This window comes from Mya arenaria, chromosome 4 (assembly GCF_026914265.1).
Source record: "Mya arenaria isolate MELC-2E11 chromosome 4, ASM2691426v1".
In the NCBI taxonomy this organism is placed as follows: domain Eukaryota; kingdom Metazoa; phylum Mollusca; class Bivalvia; order Myida; family Myidae; genus Mya; species Mya arenaria.
Window position 1 is genome coordinate 11,391,604 of NC_069125.1, and position 25,193 is coordinate 11,416,796.

At 36.3% G+C, this 25,193-nt stretch overlaps 2 protein-coding genes across 2 annotated transcripts in view; both read right to left on the minus strand.

Annotated features, from left to right (window-relative positions):
• LOC128230045 (ubiquitin-protein ligase E3B-like) lies at positions 1-17,629 on the minus strand. The gene is given in 19 exon segments (XM_052942030.1): positions 1-1,033; positions 1,772-1,864; positions 2,455-2,566; positions 3,481-3,663; positions 4,250-4,374; positions 5,397-5,534; positions 5,906-6,013; positions 6,560-6,736; positions 7,296-7,415; positions 8,520-8,619; positions 10,312-10,426; positions 11,565-11,683; positions 12,747-12,921; positions 13,316-13,471; positions 14,520-14,665; positions 15,404-15,516; positions 16,012-16,076; positions 16,587-16,707; positions 17,594-17,629. Coding segments are annotated over 19 exon segments (2,394 nt in total). The 3' UTR covers positions 1-841.
• The window catches only part of LOC128230049 (E3 ubiquitin-protein ligase Arkadia-like), a 10,746-nt gene continuing 3,167 nt past the window's right edge, over positions 17,615-25,193 (minus strand). Inside the window, exons 6-15 of the mRNA XM_052942035.1 lie at positions 25,015-25,080; positions 24,190-24,573; positions 23,848-23,987; positions 23,126-23,251; positions 22,474-22,583; positions 21,331-21,451; positions 20,753-20,899; positions 20,303-20,398; positions 19,156-19,250; positions 17,615-18,536 (exon numbers count right to left, since the gene is read on the minus strand). Of these exons, the coding sequence (XP_052797995.1) occupies positions 18,392-18,536; positions 19,156-19,250; positions 20,303-20,398; positions 20,753-20,899; positions 21,331-21,451; positions 22,474-22,583; positions 23,126-23,251; positions 23,848-23,987; positions 24,190-24,573; positions 25,015-25,080 (1,430 nt within the window). The 3' untranslated portion in view covers positions 17,615-18,391. The remainder of the gene's footprint in view (positions 18,537-19,155; positions 19,251-20,302; positions 20,399-20,752; positions 20,900-21,330; positions 21,452-22,473; positions 22,584-23,125; positions 23,252-23,847; positions 23,988-24,189; positions 24,574-25,014; positions 25,081-25,193) is intronic.

Consider the following 25,193-nt stretch of genomic DNA (forward strand, 5'->3'; position numbering starts at 1 on the left):
TGCCCTTTTTTCCCTTCTCCTCTCTTCTGCAGCAACCTGCTCTTTTTAAAAAAAAACACTGCATAAGGCAATGTTAAAGTCAAAGCTCAAAGCTTTGAGCTCAGTTGAAAACTAATACTTCTTCAATTGAACACAATTCCTAAAAGATTCTGTAAATTTCATAATAAGTTTGTCACAGCCCGATATCATGCCCTTTCTTCCCTTCTCTCTCTTCTGCAGCAACCTGCCCTATTTAAAAACACTGCATAAGGCAATGTAAATATCAGAGCTTAAAGCCAGTTATGAACTTCACAGCACACTTAATATCAATGAGAGCTCAAATCCATATTGTCAAGCCCACATCAGGTAAGGCGGTTCATCTGTTTTTTGTGTGTAGATATTCACTAGAGTTTTTATCCAGGAACTTCAAAACCTGTGTTTGAGTGAATTTCTTACTTATAGGTATTCATGGGAGTTTGAACCTGGGCGAATGAACCTGGTGTTAGAGGGGATTACACACTTACATGTATACGTGTTCATTAGAGTTCGAATTTGACAGCATGAATCTGTTGAAGCGAAAGGCATCCCAACATGTATTCATAAGAGATTGAATCCGTAGTTGAATCGAATGACATACTAACATGTGTTCATGAGAGTTTGGATCCTATAGTGTGAATCCATAGTTGAATCAAATGACATACTAACATGTGTTCATGAGATTCGAATCCTATAGTGTGAATCCATAGTTGAATCGAATGACATACTAACATGTATTCAAGAGAGTTTGAATCGAGAAGTGTGAATCCGGGAGTTTGAATCTGGGAGTTTGAATCCGTAGCTTAAGTGGATACAAAATGTATTTTCACGAGAGTTCAAATCCTGTGTTTGAGTGGATTGCATACTTGAGTTTCTCCCTCAAGGTAGCTTTTTTCTGGTAGTTGGGTAATTTAAGAAGGTTAAAGCAGGTTGAGGAGGTCGGGAGCCGACCCACCGGCTCACGTTTCCGTATGTTGAAAAACCCCTTCAGAACACTTCCCACTGTGTCCCCGGTGTCCTGGAAATAACAAGAATGTTTGTTTTATTATTGTTAATGTTAATTGCTCAGATAAAAAAGGTTGAACTTAACAAACTATTTTTAAAGAAAATAAACATTTTCTCCCCATTAAATTTCTTCACAATGGCAATATATTTAGTTAAAAGAACCAAAAACAAAAGAACTATCTAAATATTTAGGCCAGAACATTTTAGTATTTTTTACCAATTTCACTGCCAAACTTTATAGGGTATGTAGTTCAGGCTTACTAATTTTGTAATTTTGTGTCTGAATATTGGGTTAATACTGAAAACTATCTCCATTCTATATGCCTATAATTATGCATCTTTCCCTTGCAAAGATCTAGCAAAATATTAACCCAAAAGGGAAAACATTATCTTCAGGTAATAAACAATTAGAGTCTGGTGCCAAAAAATGGGTCAGTCGGGAAACTGGAAACACTCTTTTTTGTTACATCTTATAATACAGTTTTTTTGTTGTTGTTTTTTAAATAGAAGTATACTTGAACCAGACTCCTAGTATATTAAGGTGTAAGTTTAGTCTAACATTGTTAAGTGGGTATTAGCAAATAAGAAACATGTTTGAAATACTTTTTTCCATACATTTTTTTGCATTATTTTGTCAAAATAGAAACTTTTAAATAATACTGAAATAATATGGGGCTACAAAGCATCCAATATTCACATAATTGTACATTGATTACCATAATATTAAACAACTTGGTAAAGTTAGTCTAACCTGATCATCACTGACTTCCACACAGCGGATGGAAAATGGGGGCTCTAGATGGGCAAACCCCAGCAGAGGTGACTTGGAGCAGCTAGTTACAAACTGAAATGAATGGAAACCCGATCAAGCACGACAATTCACCAACCCCAGCAGAGGTGCTTTGGAGCAGCTAGTTACAAAATGAAATTAGAGGAAACCTGATCAAGCACCAAAATTCACCCACCCAAGGAGAGGTGGCTTGGAGCAGCTAGTTACAAACTGAAATGAATGGAAACTTGATCAAGCACCACAATTCACCAACCCAAGGAGATGCGGCTTTGAGCAACTAGTTACCAACTGAAATTAGAGGAAACCTGATCATGAACCACAATTCACCAACCCAAGGAGAGGCGGCTTGGAGCAACTAGTTACCAACTGCAATGAATAGAAACTTGATCAAGCACCACATTTCAACAACCCCAGGATAGGCGGCTTTGAGCAGCTAGTGACCAACTGAAATGAATGGAAACTTGATCAAGCACCACAATTCACCAACCCAAGGAGAGGCTGCTTTGATTAGCTTGTCACAAACTGAAATCAATGAGAACACGATCAAGCACCATAGATCACAATCACCAGTAGAGAAGGCTTAGAGTTTAGATGGTCATCACTATAGGTGCTTTCTTACTGTCTCAGGGGCATGAATTACTCACCTTTAAGAAGGCCGCTCGGTCTTTGGGATTAAAATCTTTTTCCAATACATCCCAGAGCCAGTTAATCACCTTGTGGTTATTGTGGTAGCCTCCATAGTACTGGGTGTGTTTTCTGAAATCACAAGGCAACATTTTACACACATATAGTACAGTATGACCGTTTCACAGTCACTAACTGCCAAGTGTCTTTCCAAGTTGATTAAAATTACATCGCCAATGCACCTTGGATCTGAAGTCAAAACATAGAAGGTAATCTTCAGAAGACCTTTCAGTCTGCCAAACAGAGGCGTTATTTCGCTTAATTGAAAGTGAGCGAGAATTAAAATGTATCCAATATTCAATCAGGATTCTAAATTTGTTTCAAGCTATATAGATTTATGAAACCCGTTCAATATTGATTTGTCTAATCCAGAATATATCGAACAGTTGTGCACCGGACTGCAAATAAGAGTTTGGAGTTTCACCAAAACTGTTAACTTATGTCAATATTCTTTTGTCAGCCACTTGTACTTGTTGCGTGGGGGCTTCTAACCTCCTTGTGTTCCTTTTAAAAGTTGAGCAATAAAAACCACACAGTTGTAACTTCAATGATATCAAGTATTAAAACTGTGTAGCTATTAGTAGCAATATTGAAAGATATTCCAGATCATACACAGTATTAACTGTAAACATTTCAATGGCCCATCATCAGACAGATTGAGTGTATTTAAGTGTAAGTATCTTATATTATTTTATAGCCAAATTGCACTTGCTTAAACTAGATTTTACAAATAAAAATGTCATACAGTCAAACCCCGTTGGCTCGAACTCGCTTGGCTCAATTTCCATATTATCTCAAACTGGATGTAAAGGACCGATTTCTTTCTACTGAAGTGAGCATTTCAGCTTAGCTCAAATTTCCCGAGGCTCAATGTATTTTCGCTGGTCACTGAGAGTTTGAGCCAACATGGTTAGACTGTAGTTTTTAATAATTTTCTTTAAAAATTTCATAACTAAATTGATTTGATTCTCTTAAATGTATATCACCTGAGGTCTGATATGTCCATGTCTGCTGTATCCCCAGACATGAGTTTCTGGAGTTCTGGTGAAGAGAACATGTTAAGCCATTCGGCATTCACGAGGGACTTGAAGCCTCGTATGAAGGCCAGGGTCTGCTCTCGGATCTGCCGGTACATTCGAAAGTGCGCCATCAGATGTACATAACGAATCCTGAAAAACGTCTAACATATTAACAAATAGATCTTGGTGATCGACAAAAAAGAAAGCACAATAAATGTTGTTGCTTTAACTATCACCCCTGAAATTGATTGGTCACCGAGTAGAAAGTAATTGACATCTTTCTAACTTAGTAGTTTTCATAATGTTACATTTTAGAACATCATTGGAGCATTTTTGTTATAGTCATGGAAGTTACATTTACCTAAACTTATACAATATCCTGTATTGACTTTAAAAAATTTGTCTGAATAGAAACCTTATTTTACTTTAAGATACCAATTTGGCTGCCCGACAACCAGAATAAGAACCAATACCTGGGTCAGTAATAACAAATTGTTTGTTTCCCCTCCTGCTATCAATGAAAAATGTGAGTAAATAAAAAAAAAGATATATTTATAAATAAAAAAATCTGACACAAATTGATTGTTTTTTATTATAATTTCGTATTATAAATTTTGCCAATTTTATTTTTGAGTCGAAACAATTTTGGTGTCTCGGGCAATGCAACGTGAAACAAACTATTTTATTATAGTCCCAATAAAACTGAAAAGCAAAACTAGTAGTGAGGCAGTAATACTTGTTGTCATTGGTAACAGGGATAGCCTTGCCTCCAGGTACAAGTTCATGCGTTTCCACGCGGCCCATAATGTCCTCATCATAACAAAAAGTCAGGTCAAGGTCACTGATATCGCCATCATAATGCTGCAAAGAAATGCAAATAGTAACAGCACAGACGAAAACCCTAACAAACATTTATTATGTTACACGTTTACCATCAAAGCACTTATCAACTAGTTCTCTCAAAGGACAGCAATGCGCTATTTATAGAGTTTTCTTTCCATTAATATTCGACCTCAGAATGTATTCACAATAAAGATTTGGTATTGATGAAAACCCATAAGCATAACACAATAATATATTACACAATTATATTATTCATAGAATAATCAGCTTTGTCAAGAATAGTGGTGACTTTTGCTGTTTGATTAACGATAATATATAAACACACCACAAAGCAGATGCAAACGCTCCTACCTTGTTGTTTTTCCAGTTAAAAAGTGTCATAATTCAGTAACGATTAGAGCCTGAGTTATGGGCCTTCCTACAAAATGTGTATTGTCTCTGGCAACATGAGTAATCAGTTTGATTTCAATATCTTGAACAGTTTTTGATTCATAACCAAGGTTAATTCATTGCATGACAATGACATTAAGGCTTTGACATCATCTTGACTTTTTCTCTTCGTAAAACAAACAACCTAAAAATGAAAATGTTGGAATTCCCCACAGAATTCTCTAAGTGTATGAGGCTTTCTTCACCAACATTCATAGTTTATGATCACATCAAGCATAAAGAAAACTTATAAAATAATAGTTTGCCTCTCTTGTAGAATAATTTGCCTTTGTCATTGCAACAAGCCAGATAAGTCGGCTCTTAGGTGACCATGGGCCGATTGTTCAGAACTTTGTTAAAGTTAACAACTTGATAAACGACATCGTTGTTAACTTTTAAATGTGAAATATTTGATGATGTGCTTGCATATTTAAATATAAACAAGTTCAACTGAAACAGTTGTCTCAAATATTGTTAGAAATACAGCAAATTACAAGTTAATCCTATTAACTTATCGAGTAAGTAACGATTTGAAAGTTGACAACAATGATGTTAACAACGTTGATTGTAATGGCTTTGTGGAACTAATCTGTGTGGTGAATTGTTTGTACCTTTGTGTAGGACAAGTTCTTAGCCAGGTCAGGGTCGAGAGAGGGCAGCTCATCCAGGCTGCTGTACGTGGAGCTCGTGCCATGCCCAAGGATCTGGGTCAAGAAGAACGGCGCAAACGGAACCTACACTATGATCCCCTGAATGAACATGATATCGCAACAATGATAATTTTGTTATTGAAACATTTACTGTAAATCCTAATTAGTGTTCATGTGCATTATTCAACCAATGGGATCGCCTGGCTTCCAACAAAATGTCAGCCAAACTAATGTTTTGTAATTAATTTACATATAAAGTGGGTTACTTAGCAGTTCACGAATTCTCAATGGCTAGTAAAGAAATATTCACACTAACACTTATTAACACGTATCATCTATTATCTGTTGCATGAAATATGTATATGCTGTTATTGAGGTTATAATGTTCATAAGCAAGGGTGCATTTTCAACATACATCATCTATAACCTATCAGTGCACCAAATAATTGCATGTTCTAGCCTTTATGTACCTCGTAAACAGCCTTTGCAAGCATTTTGCCAACAAATTCAAAGAGGTGGAGGTGGTTCTCCTGGATGTAGGAAGTCGAGGAGGGGAACAGCTTCTGCTCGCTCGTGACCTGTAGCACATTCACATCTATTATTATAGCAGCAAGTTTAGGCCAAAAATGAAACATCTTATTAATGTTTGTGTGCATTATTCAATCAATGGGATTGCCCAAAATCATATATAAAATGTTTCCCTTTCCATGACCTAACAGAATATCGACCAGACCTCAATAAACATGTTGTTATAAGTCTAATTATATTTTTATTCTTTTCAATACAGCTTAAAAATAAAATGCTTTGTTTCATCAACATTTGTTTGAAAACAGGAAAAATATTGTGTTAAATACAATCACTACCAATATATAATAAGATGTAAATTTGTCTGGTTGCACTGGCTTCTCTCTCACCAATGCGACCTCGGGGCATGTGTTTGGTAAGTGGTCACCAAGCTGGACAAGTGGGTTTTCTCCAGGTTCTCTGGTTTCCCCAACAACACAAGATCTCTTGTGCAACATCGTGCCAACGAGAGTGACTTAGTATAATTAAGTAAATATAACCTTCTTCACAATCGTTTTAGAATAAGTTTAAACTTAAAAGACGTAAAATTTACAGCATACTTTGAAAAGGTTGAGTGAGGGGTCAAATACTCTGTTGATGGTTTCCTCGAGAAATTCCTTAAAAACCCCATCCTGGTCAATCCCGGCCTCATCGAGACCTTGTTCGTTAATGAACCTGACACGAATCAGGCCTTTCATACTTCGTGCTGGCTGCTGGGCCAACTGCCGATAACCATCCTGAAAAATGTTGATGTTAAAAATAAAATACACTTATCTGAACTTCATACATGAGTCAGATTAAATCTATGTTTTAATTATTATCGCTTTCTTTTTCAAAAAGCAACACATCTTAAAATTGTATTTAAATGTCATTTCTTTTCTAATTACCATTTTAAAACAAAAAATACTCCGTACTGTTTTAAAATGGAATTTGTTTTCAATAATGGTAGGTTGCTGAGTAAACGTGAACGCTCATCTATTGTTGAAGTTTTAGGTCAACAAGGGGCGTAACTTGATAATTACTCAAGCCAGAGTTAAGAGTCTTGCTACACATTTGAGTATGGCTCTGGCAACATATAAACCAAATTTCATCTTAATATCTTAAATGGTTTATGAGTTTGCCAATACCAAATTTCATCTAAATATCTTGAATGTTTTTAGAATATGGCCAATGTTAAAGTTTTGCACCATGATGACCAAACATTGACAAAGACATGGTGGAAACACAATACATGTACCATGATATTTTCTTTTCTTTGAAAAAACAGACAAGTTAAAACTATAGATACTTCCATACCTCTACGATCCTGCTCCGGTGTACTGTGATGAGCGTCGACTGGGGCGTGGCACTAGCGGACTCACACAGGCCAAGTGTCTCCCTCTCCTTCTGAACATACCTCCGGAATATCTTCACACGCTAACAATTACACAAAGGTTAAGGAAATATTTACTTCATATCACAAGGATAAACAGGTAACATTTTAACAAAACATTTTAAAACCTGCGAATTAACGTGATAAAGAACCATTTACCATTCCTTGGTTAAAACCAGTACCTCTCAATTCATCAAGCAAGGTTTGAAACTGAGACCCTCTGATCAGGAGTATAATATACTTGTAAGGTTTAAGCTAAAGAGTTTCAGAAGGGTGCTGTACCCTGCCATTTTTTGTAGCACCCTTTGGCCCTCATAGAGACAGACATGAGCACCCTTCTGCCTTCATAGAAATGAATGCTGAATGTAGTCAAATATTTCTTCTGTTATGATTAAAACTAATAATTAGATCGTAAATACATAAAAAAAATTAATATTTCACAATATGAACCTAATATGAAACACAATTCTGATCATTTTCTGACAAATTCATAATGTTAAAAAAATTCTGCCTAATGAACACTGCCTTTTTCGAACTTAGCACCCTGTCTCTCTTCTACAGCACCCTGACCATTTTAAGACCGGATTAAAACCTTAGCTTGGTGATGGCTGTGGATGTACACAATTCACCCCCTAGAATATCTTAACAAAATGGAAAGAAAAAAGCAATAGGGCCAACATAACCCAGTCATCGCAATGCTATTGCTTGATCATTTTATGACCTGACTAAAACCTTAGTTTGGTGATGGCTGTGGATGTACACAATTCACCCCCTAGAATATCCTAACAAGATGGAAAGAAAATAACTTAATAAGCAATAGGGCCAACATAATCCAGTCATCGAAATTATACTTTTGGATGAACAAAGCCAAATTCTTATACTATTGCTCGGCATCAATTTTTTTAACTAGCCCTGCTATTTAAAATTCAGTATTTTGACTGGTGTCATTTTACCAGTGCAGGGCTTGCGGGCTTGTGTTAATTTCGACCACTGATAACCCATAAGATAACTCACAAGAATGCAACAGTGCTACCTCACATCAAGTATTTGAAGAGATTTGATGGATGGTTTCTGACAAGATGTTTTGATTCTTATTTTATTTATTTTACTAGAGGATTAATAATATTTTAATATTTATTCATATTTACCTCTGAAAATGGTATAATATGGGGGATTTTCTGCATTATATACTGCGCGGTCTTCTTTCCCCTTTCCAGTTCAGCGAGAAAACTGCTTGGCTTAATGTCCCTGAAAGTAAGATGAAAACTCTATTGCGCCACAGAAATCACAAAATTTTACCCACTATTACAACCGATGCTCATATACATGGAGTTACCATGTACAATACAGCAATAAGTTAACTAAGCTGAATAAAAGCAGCAAATATTACTTTCATGTGATTCATTCACAAGCTCAAGTTTTAAGCTGTTTTCATATTAAACCGAATATATATGACTAGTGAAATCAATCATCTTTCTACTAAAATGATACTTTAGTGTTAACGCTTATGTCTCTGCCAATGAGATCACCAGAGAGAGGCCAATTCAATAATTAGGAAATCCCAAGACAAAGGCCTAAGTTAAATTGAGTCAATAATAATTAGTTTTAAAGTACATGTATGTTTATGCAGGTCGCACATGAGCATAGCTACAGAGAGGTGCAAACACTAAGAAATTTGTGACTTATTTTGCATACTAATTGGTTTAGTGACTTAAAGCAAAAATAATGTCCAACTATTAAAAAGTATGAAATTAAGTTTGAAAGCAGAGTTTAAGTGGTTTGCTCATGAGCAAAGGTACAAAAGAGGCATTCGTACAAACACTAAGGAGGTTGGTATTTATTTTGCCGACTTTTTTGGTTTTAAAATAAGTACAGTTGAAATAAACTCCATGTATTACATGTAAGAATTTATGTTGAACAAAATTATTTAGCGGTTTGAGCATGCCCAAAGGCTAGAAAAGAGACAACTGCACAAACACTTGTGAAATGAAATTGTGAGGTTTATAATTTGCAGACTTAATAGTTTATTAGGCAGAAATAATAACAAATATTAATCAACTATTACCTATTTGACGAGATACAGAGACAATTGCGGTATCAATACCAGACAATTGAAGACAATATATGCCAGAATTCGCTTAATATCGACCAAACTCGGCCAATATCAACAAAACTCACCTAATATGAGTTTCCTCTGTTTTGATTGGATACAAAACTCGCCTAATATAAGGTTTGGGAAATGGGCCATTTTCATTGACTGTCAAAACTCGCCTAATATGAAAAATATGCTGGAAATTACTTTTTAAAGGTAGCCATTTTGTTTTCTGTTTTCCGACTGTTTAAAAAAAAAATTTGCTTCGTATAACTTTATTTGGAATACTTTAACCTATTGAATGATTGAACCACTTTGTACGGTTTGATATAACAGTTGTATTTAACCCGTTAGTGGATTTTACGACTATTATGATTTTGTATGCCGACAAAATGGCATACAAAATGGACAACGGAGGTAAAACATTTGACGTTTTGGCAAACGATTTACAAAATAAGATGAAAAGACATGCTTCCTTACAATGTACAGTGCTTTATTCATAAGTATGTGCAATGTCATTATAAGGATGCATGTCAAAATCAGCAAAGTCAAGTCTAGAAAAGCAGACACCATGAATGAATAAAGGATAAAAACGGCTTCAATGTGAACTAAAAGTAAGTTATAAGAATGTTTTTAACCAAAACGGTAATAATTAATTAATAAAATACTTATTAATTAGGTGATTACATATTTGCCCAGTTATTTGTCCTCGGTCAGCTGTATTTGCCTTCGCCCTTTCGGGCTCAGGCAAATACAGCTAACCTCGGACAAATAACTAGGCCAATATGAAATCACCTAATTAATAACATTATAGTACAAGGCATAAAATTCAGTTTGAAAGCACATACTTAATAAGCCAGTGGTTGGGTTGGGTAAATCTGTGGCGACTATCCCTCTCGTAAAGAATCATAAGGAGAGCTTGCGCACTGATGAACAACTCGCTCGTCACCGCACTGCTTAACGCTGAAAGGTAGTAGCTTTGTTTTCATGATTCAAGACTCAAAACTGAATATGGAATACTGAATGTCCATCCAGTTGAATTTCATTGTAAAATTCACCTTTAGAATGTTGATGGTTAAAAACCCTAATACAATATTTATTTCAACATCATTGACAAACATTTTGTAACAAATATCAATAAAAAAATGTTGTTTAAGTCTGCGCCTAGACTTACATAAACACAAACCCTGGAACCACTTACAGATAAGACCACCCCATATGGTCCTGAAAGCAAACAGATTAAGGAGCTCTGACATGCGGATGTAATATTCCAGTTTACATCCACCCCCTCCCTATTCTCTCTTGCCCAGACCCTTGAACTACTTACAGATAAGACCACCCCATATGGTTCTGAAGACAAACAGATTAAGGAACTCTGACATGCGGATGTAGTATCCACCCTACTTCCTCTGCCCAACACCCTAGAACTACTTACAGATAAGGTCACCCCATATGGTTCTGAAGGAAAACAGATTAAGGAGCTCTGACATGCGGATGTAATATTCCAGTTTACATCCACCCCCTCCCTATTCTCTCTTGCCCAGACCCTTGAACTACTTACAGATAAGACCACCCCATATGGTTCTGAAGGAAAACAGATTAAGGAACTCTGACATGCGGATGTAGTATCCACCCTACTTCCTCTGCCCAACACCCTAGAACTACTTACAGATAAGGTCACCCCATATGGTTCTGAAGGAAAACAGATTAAGGAACTCTGACATGCGGATGTAGTATCCACCCTACTACCTCTACCCCACACCCTAGAACTACTTACAGATAAGGTCACCCCATATGGTTCTGAAGGAAAACAGATTAAGGAGCTCTGACATGCGGATGTAGTATCTACCCTACTTCCTCTACCCCACACCCTAGAACTACTTACAGATAAGGTCACCCCATATGGTTCTGAAGGAAAACAGATTAAGGAGCTCTGACATGCGGATGTAGTATCTACCCTACTACCTCTACCCCACACCCTGGAACTACTTACAGATAAGGTCACCCCATATGGTTCTGAAGACAAACAGATTAAGGAGCTCTGACATGCCGATGTAGTATCCACCCTACTTCCTCTGCCCAACACCCTAGAACTACTTACAGATAAGACCACCCCATATGGTCCTGAAGACAAACAGATTAAGGAACTCTGACATGCGGATGTAATCATCCACTGTAAACATCTTCTGCTGCTCAAACATCTCTATCTGGTCCAATGTGCTGCAAGCAAGAATAAAAAATATATCAGCAAGAGGATTTGAAAAAAATGTCAATGCTCGTTTATAATTTTGATCAGTCTACTGGGGGCATAACTGAATGATTATTAAATTGACAGTTACAGGCCTTGTTAATATTTATATACATATATATATATGTATATATATATATATATATATATATATATATATATATATATATATATATATTAATATTAGTGCATATTGTAAATGTCAACATGTATACAAAATTTCATATGGATATCTTGAAAGATTTATAAAGTATGGCCATGGTAAAAGTTTGCACATCGCCAACCACAAAGATGCAACAAAGGCTCTCACAAAAACACAATTTTTTTCTTCAAAACAGAAAAGTGAAAATAACATTTCTTCCACCTCAAATAAGAAGAATTTGACCATGCTAGAAATTCTTATCACGCCCATGGGCAAACATAAAACAAGTGAACGAACGAACGAACGAACGAAAGTTTATTCAATGAAAGGCCTCCAGCCCATAATACATGTTACAATGCAAATCAAATATAACAAAATGCATATATGTAACTAAATAAGAGTTGTGTCTCTTGGTTAACAAGTTAAGTGTTATCTATAGCTAACATGAGTTTATGAATGTAAAGAGCAATGGATTTAATATGGGTACCCTTATGGAACTCCTTTATTGTCATCACACCATTACCTCCATTGTTGAAGACTGTCGTCTGTAGTATTATGGAAACCTTGTCTTGTGGCAATATTTAGAATCCTAATTAATTATTTCTCGCTTCAAATGGCACCATAAAAAAAAATTCACGCTCCATTTAAGAAATAATGCTGCACTCTACTCAGAACTATTTCAAGAAGGATTTGACTATTAACATAATCTGAATCACTGCGCGCATTTTTATTACATCCACGAATTATCACAATCTATACGCATTTATTTTCACTCACGCAGGGTGTTCTCCGGATACATCGGTAAAGCTCGTTTTGGCAAAACACCCTACGCTTCGGTTGGGATGAACATATCTTACACTCTCGGCCATGGAAGATACTTATAATCTACTCACCATATGTAGTTGGCTGCAGTCTCACAGAAGAGTGTTAGCATGGAGAATACAGGGTGTATGGTAGAGTCTGGGGCGGAAGTGAGGAGGTCGAGGAACACCTTGAGGCCACACACAGGGCCAAGGTCACTCAGGAACCGCCACAAGTACCGCAGCAGGATCTCATGGTAGCTCAGACCTGCAATATTGTCTAAGTACACACAGGGGCAAATACTGTAGTAGTAGTAGTAATGAAATTAGTGACCCATTTTATATAGCCATTGACAGCCTTGATAGAACCTGGGTGGTTCACATAGTAATGTGTAAAAAAAACTTATTAAAAGCCAAACATATTAAGCTTTGCACAATAAGCCTCTAATTGACTTAAGTCTCCAAAACCTGACCAAAAAATTTCCAAACGGTGGAGGACAGTGTAACAAGGTACTCAAGATGTATAGACCTATATAGAGCTAGACTTATACTTCTTTTATAGCTATATAATGGAGTGTCTGCCTTTAGAGCAAGAGGTTGCGAGTTTGTTTCCCAGCTAGATGTACATAGCAATTTGTGCCATCTATTACATAATTGCTTACCACTGATGATGTCGAGCCTGAGTTGTGAGAGAGTTGTTATAGCAGACTGGTAGAGAACACATGGCAGGCACGTCGCTACACAGATCCCGCTGTCCACACGCACCTTGGACACAGCATTCCTCGAGGATGCCTTGTCCAGGGCTTTCTTTATAATCCCTGAGAGAATCATTATATTTTGGGTTAAATATTTAAAAGAATATTTACTTTCCTTCTGTCAAGAGTATAACAGTGCTTACATGTATATTACTACAGTTCTATATCTTTTCCGGATGTTTTAAGATATTTATCAGTAAAATATAAGTTGATTGAAATTTGAGACTGCACAGGACTGCATGAAATTTTCAACAATGTTAATTCCAAAATAAAAATTTGGCATGCATTTCAGATAAACTACAATTAAATAACATTTTATATCCTATTAAGGGATAGAACAAAAGAAAACATGTTTGTTTCAAATTTCAATCTTACATTGAGTTATCTATGAAAAATCACACACTTTATTCAATATTTCAATGTTTATTTTACGCAAGTCCATAAAGCCCATTGTAATTTTATGGTTAGTGATGGACCAAAAACCCACTCCTGAAAATCTAGATGAAGTATAAGGGATTCAGGCTCAAAGTAGGATTAAAGGGACTCGACACCAGATGATATTATTTCAAGAAAAAAAGGAAATTGTCAAAACCTTTTTGAATTATAGATAATAAAAAATTGATATGAATAAACACACTTTAAACTGGGAAACCATTATGCGCTATATTTATTCGAGTAAACTCAGCTGAGACAGGGACAAAATATTCTTTTAATTATTTAAGTGGCATATAATCGGCCTCAAACTTGCTCATAATTTTGACAATTCTAGGCTTGTTTTAAAGAAATACTGTATTTGCCGAATTTGGGACCATCTGGTGTCTAGTCCCTTAATGAGGCTTAGACCTCTGTTGATTTTTTTTCCAAAGCCATTTACATCAATTTCAAGGTACTTCATACTATTATGAATGCAAATGTCAAGTGAAGTACAAACTTTGCAACTGTCTGAAATTGAAAGCTCTCAATCCTGAGGTCAGGACTAATTCTGAACTTCATCATCCACTTATATCTTTGTTCTTCAATATCTGATAAATGATCTCAATTGATTGGCAACGCCATTCATGAATCATTATTAAATATATATTAAATGGTTTCATCTCAATCTATTTCATACCTTTCTCTTTACCAGTGTTCCTGGCAAGTTCTACTGATCGAGCATGGTCCACATACTCAATCAGCTCGAGAAAGAGGAGCCGGATCATCTTGTTACACCACAGGATCTGCAGCTGCTTTACAACGAATGGCATTGCTTCATGTAACCTACAAAACAGAGGATTTTTGAACACCTGACTGGCATTTTCAATGAATCCGGCTGTGTGGTAAAATAATATCTGACCCAACGATGCACAAATTTGTATTCCTATTATTATATACTCTATAACAAAAGCTGTCACAGAGAAAGCATGCTCAACTACTCCGCTGCTTTTAAGTTTAAGGATTGCAAAGTTTTTATGAAACATGCATGGATCACAGTAAAATTAAATTACATGCAAAACCTTAACCAGAATTTTAAAGTGAAATAATAAAGGGGCAAAATTTGAATTTAATGCAAGACAGAGTTATCCTCCTTGATTGTTAAAAGTTTCAATGCAAAAAAACAATAAGTAGATGCTGAGTTATTGACTTACATGTGCTTACATGCAAAACTTTAATCAGAATTGCTAAGTTGAATAATAAAGGGGTAAAATTTATAAAATATAAAAAAATAAAGTTATCAAACTTGATTTATTAAGAAGGTTGAATGGTAGGGAGTCTGTCAATAAAGTTTCAATGAAATACATGATGTATTTGCTAAATATTGACTTAAATGTGGTGACATGCAAAACCGTAACATGAATTTCTTAGCCAAATAGTAAAGGGCCCTAATTTGTAAATTACAGTTATCTTACTTGGTTTTTAAGTAGGTTGAATGGTTGGTACCTTGTATAAAGCTGCCATGGATATAAGATTCTATATAAGGGACTTAAGATGTTTCAAGTAATAAGGGCCAGAACTCACCCATGGTCGGTATTTTGGGAGAACCATCCAAGTACCGGATGCCAGTGGGTTAGGTTGGACCTCTTGTTCTGGACATAGTGCTTACATTTGTCCAGCAAACGCATCGGCACTGTCTGAAAACAAAACACCCAAACAATCACACTGAATTTGCTTTTCAAATGACAAAGTTAAAAGCTGTAGAAAGCTTTAAGGGGATTCATTGATCATTACCCAAACTCAAGCACACATGTCATTAAAACTTCTATCTCATCCCCTGCAAAGCTGCCTTGATTGACAATTTCCTATGAGAATAGTTTTCATGCCATCTAACAAAAACAATGTAAACATAGTGTAAACACTGTTTGATGTATTTCTTTCATAAGCATAGCTAAAAAAAGATGTTGTGAGGCACCCACAAAACTGGTTTGTTACCTTCTTTGTATATAAAGTGATTACCCCGGTAATGCAAAATATTGTGGATTGTGGTCAATATTTAAAACAAAGCTTAAAAACACTGTTCAAATCCACAATTATATCACTATCAAGTATGACAGAATCAACTAGTAATATCAGTTAAGCCTTAGGGTGAAATTACTTATTTTTCTTTAAAACCAAACTATTGAACTCACCATAAAACTGGTTGTATTTTCTACAAGTCCTTCGAGTTCGGAGTAACCAAGATGAATCATGTTCGCTGGAATTGAAACCATTTCATCAACATTATTAGAATAATTTAGAATACAACCTACATTTTCAGCCAATGAAATTGCAGATAGGCAATCATTAAGTGCTAGGCTTAATCATTAAGAATTTCAACTTTCACGGGTGTTTAAAGGTCCGCCTACTGCCACTCACTCGATACACACTCAACGAGTTTGATTTTGCGTTGACAATGTATCAGCTAATGAAGCTGAATTCTAAGTTAGTTAGATCCCACCCAGTGTAAGAGTGGTCTAGTGGTATAGGTGTCCAACTTTCACCCAAGCTGTTGCGGGTTTGATTCCCACCAAGGTGAGAGTGCTCTAGTGGTATATGTGTCAGCCTAGCACCCAAGAGGACTGGGTTTGATCCCCCTAGGGGTACCTTCTCATGGCTCCTTAAAATGGACACCATAACTTTACTACCCAGGAAACAGACTCTGATTCATAACAAGCCTTCTGTACAATTGAGAAAAAATAAATTAGAATAAACTATAAGTAAGTACCCAGCAAACATAAGTCATAGTTTCCTTCGAGGGAGTTGAAGATAATACGAGTACTCTGCTCATTGGTCAACAAATCCAGAGACCTCTTGAATACTCGGTTTGTTATCAGTAGGGTCAGGCACTGAAACAAAATATTAAGACGATGTTATCAATGATGGTCATCAGCTTTCAAAACTGAATCGAAGACAATTATATACATCATATACGTTTAGACCCAGTAGTATAAATCATACTTACCAACAATTCCAATTCTAAAAAGGCCCAAAGAAGGGTTAAGGGGTTTAGAACCCTTTTATCTAAGGCATTTATATGTATTTCAAGGTATTTCTATTTGAAATACAATTTCCAGAAAATAAATATCTTTATAACTGTACAATAGTCTCTCAATCCTACTTTCAGCATTAAGTTTTGACGTAATCATCCCTGCTTTTAGCATATAAATCATTGTCTATTAACTTATGTAACTGTAATAGTTACTGCATCCAGTACCTGACCTTTTTAAAAGTATTCAAACCACAAGTTATTTATAATTTTGATCACTAGAATTGGGCTTCTCAGTTTATTTTGTACAATATTGTTAAGCTTACCGTGCAATAAGTAGGATTCATAAATATATAATATTGCAACCCATTGGTTCGATATCCCAGGGACCAGCCATATTACTTCAAGCCTCGCGAATATCATGCCAAGAGGGAATGCTTACAAAGAGTAAAAAGTTTGAGCCATTGAAGAAATTTAGCCAAGGGATATTGAGCTAACAGGTTTCGACTGTATATTGAAATGGTATTGCAATTTATCCACAAGCTACTTATTGTATGGTAACTTGCTCTGTCTATTGGAAACTGTTCTGATCTAAAAATTAATGCTTTATAAAAACAATGCAAACATACTCTAATATTGGACACAATGATTTCCAAGCTGCACTCTCACAGATTTACCGTTTTTCCAACTTTTTTATTTTTTGTCTTGGAATTAGCAAATTTTAAATGTGAACAATGTACACATACCTGGATGGCGTAATGCACAAACCCACACTTACACATACCCGTACAAAAAGTGTTTCGCAACCCCTCTTATATTGAAAAAATGCCCCCAAAACTTTTTAAATTTTCTAACAAAACCAATTTAAATGGACCAATCAGAAAACATTCCGAGTTCAAACCAACCAATAAGCAAGCAATTCAATATAGAACCAACCAATCAGCGTTCAGCTTATGTTTACACCACCTCTCCCAGAGCAAGATATTAAAGCACTAACACAATAATTCCTTTCTAACAAATAACTTTGAGAATACAGAATTTACATTGAAAAGCAAACAATGCCATATTGTTTTTTGTTTTGTTTTTTACAGTTTATTGTATTTTTCTCTAAGAAAAATTCCATAAAATACTAATGCAATAATCATCTATTAGGAGATAAGCAACATTCATATATTCTAATCGTGTTGAGTCTCACATCTGCAAGTTAAAATCAACCAATCAGTAAACCAACAACCAAACTTCAAAACAACCAATCATTATTCAAATAAATTTGCAATCAACAAATCATTTGTTAAATGCAAAATCAGCCAATTAACAATCAGCTTAATTTCACATCAATAAACTACATACTGGTCATATTCGAATTTGCCAATTAGAGCTCTGCTCAATTTAAATTCAACTCATTAACATTCAGCCCAGGTTCAAATCTACTAGTCAGCATTCAGCTCCTATCAGCACTAGGCTCCAGTTCAAATCCACCAATCAGCATTTAACTCCAGTTTAAATCCATTAATCAGAGTTCAGCTCCAGTTTAAATCCACCAATCAGCACTCAGAAGAACCCCCAGTAGCTCCTGTATGGTCCTTGGAGCCCACTTCAATGTCTACCCGACATATCGGACATTTCTTGTTCATTCCCAGCCATTGATCCACACACACAATGTGGAAAAGGTGCATAAATGGCAGTCTCCTGAAAAATGTTATTATTTGAATGATTATACAAATTAAAACTGTTCCAAGTCCTTTTTGAAAGGCCAAGATAATGTTCCCCTGGTGGAGATCGAGCCCAAAACCTTGTGGGTGATAGGAAGATTTACCACAAGACCACTTTTAGCCATTAATTCATGTTAAAATTTACCAAATGAACAAATGTCCAAGAAAACCCCCAGTCCTTAACCCTATCTTTATAGAACAGAACTGATCTTTATATTGTGTTACATCTTTTTCAGTAGGTGACAAATGGTTATAGAGGAATATGATAAAAAAGTGTTGTTTTTTTAATGTTGTGATTGTGTAAAATTAGAAAATAAATCATTGTTAAAGTGTCCTGTTAAGTTTTTTTCATAAATATTGGTTAAAATAAAAATGGCAGAATTTTAAACACAGACTCCGCAAACACCAAAGCTGTTATAATACCTGGATTTATTTTGAATGAATGCAAACCCCTGCTGACAATAGGCCAAGGATATTTTCAAACTTTTTGCACCATCAACACCAGTGCCAATGCCTCGGCAATACCTCAACTGTTTTCCTTTGAAACCCCTCCCCCAAGAAAAGCTAATGAACAAAAACAGACAAAAATGACTGACCTGACATCCTCGTCATTTTCAAACTCACTAAGACAGATCGTGCATTTCTCCATATGGTTGGAGTCATCTTCCTCATCTTCATTGATAATCTTCACCTGAAAAAGTGATTTAGTGAGTAAGAGGTTACGAAACACTTATTTTACATGTATGAAAAAATCAATATTATAATTTTATGATACAGTCGTTACAAAACACTATTTGTAGAAGTACATGATAACAGGTTGCAAATAAAAATAATATTTATTGTTAAAGAGGTTGAGAATCATTAATTTTACAAGTATTAACTTGTAATTTATTGCTAATATATTTGGGTGCTAGAATATATTGGTTCAGGTGTTAATTGTTAAAATTGAAACTATCCACTTGAAAAAAATATTAAATTAATGACCTACAACACAAGGTGCATGTAAAGATTGACTCAATGAACAAATGAATTTGTATTTATAATCAACCAATCAGCATTCAGCCCATATTCAAATGGACCAATAAGGATTCATCTAAATCTAAAATTGACCAATGAGTAAGGAACTGAATAAATTCTTATGTGTTTTAAGAACATCATAGACTTTCCAGTTCATTCAAAATAAACATTTATTTTCTCTTATTAAACTTGAACATATGAAGCAGATACCAACACACAACTTCATTGGCAGAATGTTCAGAATATTGTTAATGTTAACAACGTGGTTAGGAAGATTGTTGTAAAGTTTTAACCCTTGATTTATTTGATGTTGTCCTCAGTGTTTAAAAAAATAAAACATTTAGTACATCTGAAACCCTGTGTCAAATTTTGCTTTAAAATACTGCTGATCACAAATGTATCCATTAAACTTCCAGAGCAATAAAGATTTGAAAGTTAAAAAAGTTCTGAACAATTGGCCCAATATCTGATAACATCCTGGAGCAAAATTCAACAAATATTTGAGAAAGTCTACCAAAATGGTTGTGTGTACCAAGTTTCATACTGATAACTATAACTGCATTTGAGGTATGGCCAATTAGTAAAGTTTTTGCACCATGAAAATGCAACTGCTGAAAATGACAAAACAGCTATAACAAAACCTTGGTTATTTCAATGAAAACAACAACAAAGGCAAGCTAAAAATACACCAGACAATTGTAAATATTAAACAATTAATACTCGTACTTTCTTATATTTGTGTGGCAGTGTGTACTGTTCTATGACATCCTGACTGGCTCCTCTATTAACATTGCCCAGTCTCTCCTCCAGATGAAGCAATTCCTGTAACATAATGTTCAATAATGTTAACACAGCATTGACATCAACATAACAGTAACATAGCAACATTAACTAGCAGTGGCAATTTAACAAGACATAGACATTAACATTTATTTTAGTAAATCCTAGCCTAAAATCATTAATTTCAACAGCATTACTACTGCCCTTTGGAAAACAAGGGCATGTCCTGTCATATTTTTTTTTAATTAATTGTTAACAATACATCTCTTACTTAAACTTCTGATGATGTTCTATCAAAAAACAAATGTTGTGATCGCATTTCGCACAAATTCATTATCATGTCTCACCCTACTAATAATGAGTGTACCTTTAATGAGAAAGTTTAATAACAAGTACCTCATAAGTTGGAGGCCTGTGTGGGTTAAACATCATTCTTCCAAGCTGTAGCCGCATCTGGACATTTCTTGGCAACATGCCAAATGAAGGAGGAACTGGAGGGAATGTTTGGAAATCAGGCACAGCAGGGAACTCTGGGAATGGTCGCTATAAATAGAAACAAATTCAATCGGCTGAATACGGATCAACATTTTGTTTAAAAACTGTAATCCGGCACTCTGGGAATGATTGCTATAAATAGAAAATTGTGTAAAAAGCTATATATAGAACACTTTGGGGATCGTCCCTATTATAAGAAACATGAGTTACTGGCTAAATATAGATCAAAATTTGCCTGATCAATGATTAAAATGTTGATTTCTGACGAAGAAATCAAAGGCAAATAAAAGATTACAGTTTTAAAATAGTGAATTATTTTGATTACCCCCGTACTGCCAAGTACCCGAGCAGTAATTAAAACTGCTAAGCTTGATCTGATATTTTGTTTAAATAAAAAAATCATTAATTTGTCCTTCAGTTTCTATAAAACAAATCCATGAAAATGAACAGTAATTTGACAGAAAGATAAAACTGCTCACAATAACTGGTACCCCGTGGTGCACTCCAGGGACTGCAGCAAAGTGGCGGAGCCTGGGCACGCCGGCATGGTGGTAGTGGTGCAGGTGGTGATGGAGGTGCTGGTGTTGCCCCTGTGGCGTGCTGCAATACAGATGGGAAATACTTGAACACATGGTTTAATGGGAATTACTTGAACATCTCAAAAGATGGGAAATACTGGATAATGTGGCATACTTGAAAACCCATGAAATGGTGGCATTATGGTAAGAACTGGAACATGTTGAAAAATTGGAAAACACACTCTTTGAAAACACATGAAAATATGGCATGACAGGAATACACGGACATATTGCCTTTTGAAAATTGTGGCATCTTTCAAAACACACAAAAATGTAGAATGGTTGGAAATATTACAACAAAAGGTTTGATGGAAAATACTGAAACATGAGGAAATTAATGGAACATGTGGCATGTTTCACAAAACAAGTAAAGATGGCATGACAGGAAATACTGGATGATGTGGCATGATGGGAAATACTGGAACATGTGACATGATGGGAACTACTGGAACATGTTGCATGATGGGAAACCTGGGACATTTGGTATGACGGGAAATACTAGGATATGTGTGTCATGACTGGAAAAATACTTGGACGTGTGGCATGAGGGAAATACTGGAAACCATGACATTATTGGAAATTACCAGTTCTGATGATTTAAAATTCAGGGTTCATAGAGCAAGACTGGCAAACAAGTCGAGTTTTGAAGGGCCTTTTTTGATTTCCAAGGACTATTTTAAAAAAGAAAATATAAAAATAACTCATATTTTCAAAAACTATCAATAATAGCAATTAATGAAAATACTAGTTACTAGCTTAGCGTCCACTTACATCAAAAGAGTTTGTACTTATGAACCATTTTTACTTCAGACCCTTCTATTGGAGCAGAACAAAGAAAGGACTATTTCCAAAAATACAAGCACTTTTCAAGCAGTTCTCAAGGCAAAAGTAAAAGTAAAGTTGTTAAAAGGAGTTGTTTGCAAATATAAGGATTTCATCCAGCAGCCTAAAATTCAAGTACTTTTCAAGTCTATGTGTCCATGTGAATCCTTCCCTCAAACAAATGATTTAATGGTAAGTGACCGTAAGTCCCATGATATCTACCTCTGGGGGTGCTGATTGTTGGCTGGAGGTCTGGGGGCGCTGTCCAGGCTACAGCTTGTCTGGCTGTGGGCCATTGGCGGCTGTGTCTCAACAAGCGAGTGTGGTGGAATCTGGAGAAGACAATGCAGTGCAACAGTTGCCAATTGTGTGCCACATGGCAATATCACACTATTTTTGTGATTGCAGTAAGACAACACTAAACTTCACATGAAGGCAAGGTATCACACCATTAAACCAATATCATAGATATGTCCTTATAAGTAGGGTTACACTACACTGATTGATGACCTAAAGCTACAGTATTGTAGTTGATAACTAGAAAAACAGTGTAAAACAACAAGGCTACATACCACTAAAAGATTACCTGCAGATGGTTTGAGCCATGCACAAGTTGTGCATGTTCTAATTGAGTTCTGAGCAGGTCTATCATTCGTAGGTTGTCCTGGTGGGGAAGGCTACAAACCACTTATCATTGACTTATAGTAATGCTACACACCACTTTAAGATTATCTGTAGAAGGTTAGAGCCCTGCATAATTTCTGTATGTTGAAATTGAGCTCAGGAGGATAAGCATTCTAAGCTTGCCCTGGTTGGGAAGGCTACACAACACATTGGTGACTTAAAGTAAGGCTTCACACAACTTTTATATTACCTGCAGAAGGTTTGAGCCCTGCACAAGTTGTGCATGCTGAAATTGAGCTCTGAGCAGGTCTAGCATTCTAAGGTTGTCCTGGTGAGGAGGTAACTGTTGATGCTGGTGGGGATGAGGAGCTGGCACCTGATAGAACACATGGTAGGTTGTATACATAATTGAAGCACTGGTTCAAGTTGGTCAGAGGGGTATTACTGAACACATATTTTAGCCAGTAGTATCAGATTAAGTCATAATTACGCCCACTTTCTTTGCAGATTTTTTTTATTATAGTAAACATTATTGTTTCTCTAGACAGCACAGAAACCAATGATTACAATACAAAAGCTATGAAAATACCTCAATTATAATTCTTCGAAAAACAGACCAGCTAAAAACGCACAATAGCAGATGAATTCAAGTTTTTGCATTCTGACAACCATGAAAGCATTCTGAAATATTTCAATCCACTACTGTTAAAGGCAGACAACCTAAACAGGGATGTGATTGACCTGACAGCTGATTGGCTCAAACTATTTTTTGCAATAGGGTTTGGCTGTGCTTTAGGCACCCAAAGGGGATGAAGCACCCTGTTGCCGAAGCAAAACTGGCTTTTGAGAAGCTCTCTTGACTTCAAATTTGAAGAAAACTTGAGTGTCAATATAAAAAACAACAAAAGTTACAATCAAAAGAAACCAGTTAACTTTAAAAAAATATAAAACAATAACTAGAGACAATTTTACCTGATGTATGGGCCTGACGATATGGTGTCTACCCTGGTTGTGAAATGTGGGGAATGGACTTGGGGGAATGTGGAAGGGAGCTGGGTGGTAATGGTGGTGGTGTATATGGGCTCTCTGCCGTGGGGTGGGAGCGGGGCTGCCTTGGGTATGTGAGTGGGGGTGAGTTTAGTGGGGGTGGTGCCCTTGATGAGCTGGATGGGGAGGGTGGTTTGGATGATTGGTATGGGGGTGGGTTGGATGAGAGCCATGATTGGTAAGGTGGATGTTGGGGTTAGGGGCTTGCACAGAAGACGCCCCGCCATGCCCTGAGGGGCCACTAAAACCTGGCATGCTTTGTGGAACTGCCGGGTGGGGCGCGCTTGTTGACAATCCATGCCCGTGTTGAGTGATGAGGGTGGTGGGAGTGGACATTACCAAAACATTGGTGATATGGGTGGGGCACTGAGCTAGGGGGGAGGGGGTTGTTTGGAGCTTGCGAGTTTGAGCTAGAGTTACTGGCAGGCTGTTTATGTGCATTGCTTGGGGCTTGACCACTTTCGGGCTCCATAGAATGACCAGACCGGGAAGACTGCTGAGATAGGGGGGTAGTGTTTTGTGATTTTGGCATATTGGAGTGTGCTGAGGTGACTGCTTGGCCCTCTTTTGGCTGTGATGAGGGGACTGGTGCTGTCAAGCGGCTGTGTGCATGGGAGGCTGATCTTCCACTGCTCCCTCTCTGGCAGGTGCCTGCAAAAATAGGAATGAAATTACAGTAATAATTTACTCTGACAGAAGATAAGTTTTAGCTTCAAGCAATAATCCAGATATGCTGTAGTCACTTCTTATTAAGTGAGTCAATTTGTGTAATGTTAGTTTCAATCAACTGGTAATTATTCATTGGTAAACATAGGTTAGTTGGTTAATTAATACTTTGCTTGGTTTTAAATTCATGACCTTTTTATACAGAATTTGTAAACAAATAAACCTTGAAGGAGCTTAACCGTTTCAATGCAGAACTGAGTATAGGGAAGTCAGTCACCCAGGTTAGATTACTGGCATAAGCAACTACGCCCCTGCATATGTGGTTTTAGTAAATCAGAAATACCTTGCGCTTTTTTATTTCTTCGGATATTTTTTCTTTTAGTAAGTATTGCCCCCTTTTTTATTTGAAAACAATTCGGCACTTACATGATACAGTTCTATGTACATGGTTGTCATGGTGACCAATATTATGTCCTGCATGACCTCTTGACCCTGAAGCGAAACAAGTGATGATGGAGCTCTATTCCCATAACTTGACAAGTTGCGCATTTAATGATAATGTTGAAAATAGGTCACTTAAGTTTCAATGAAGCAAAATGCCTGAA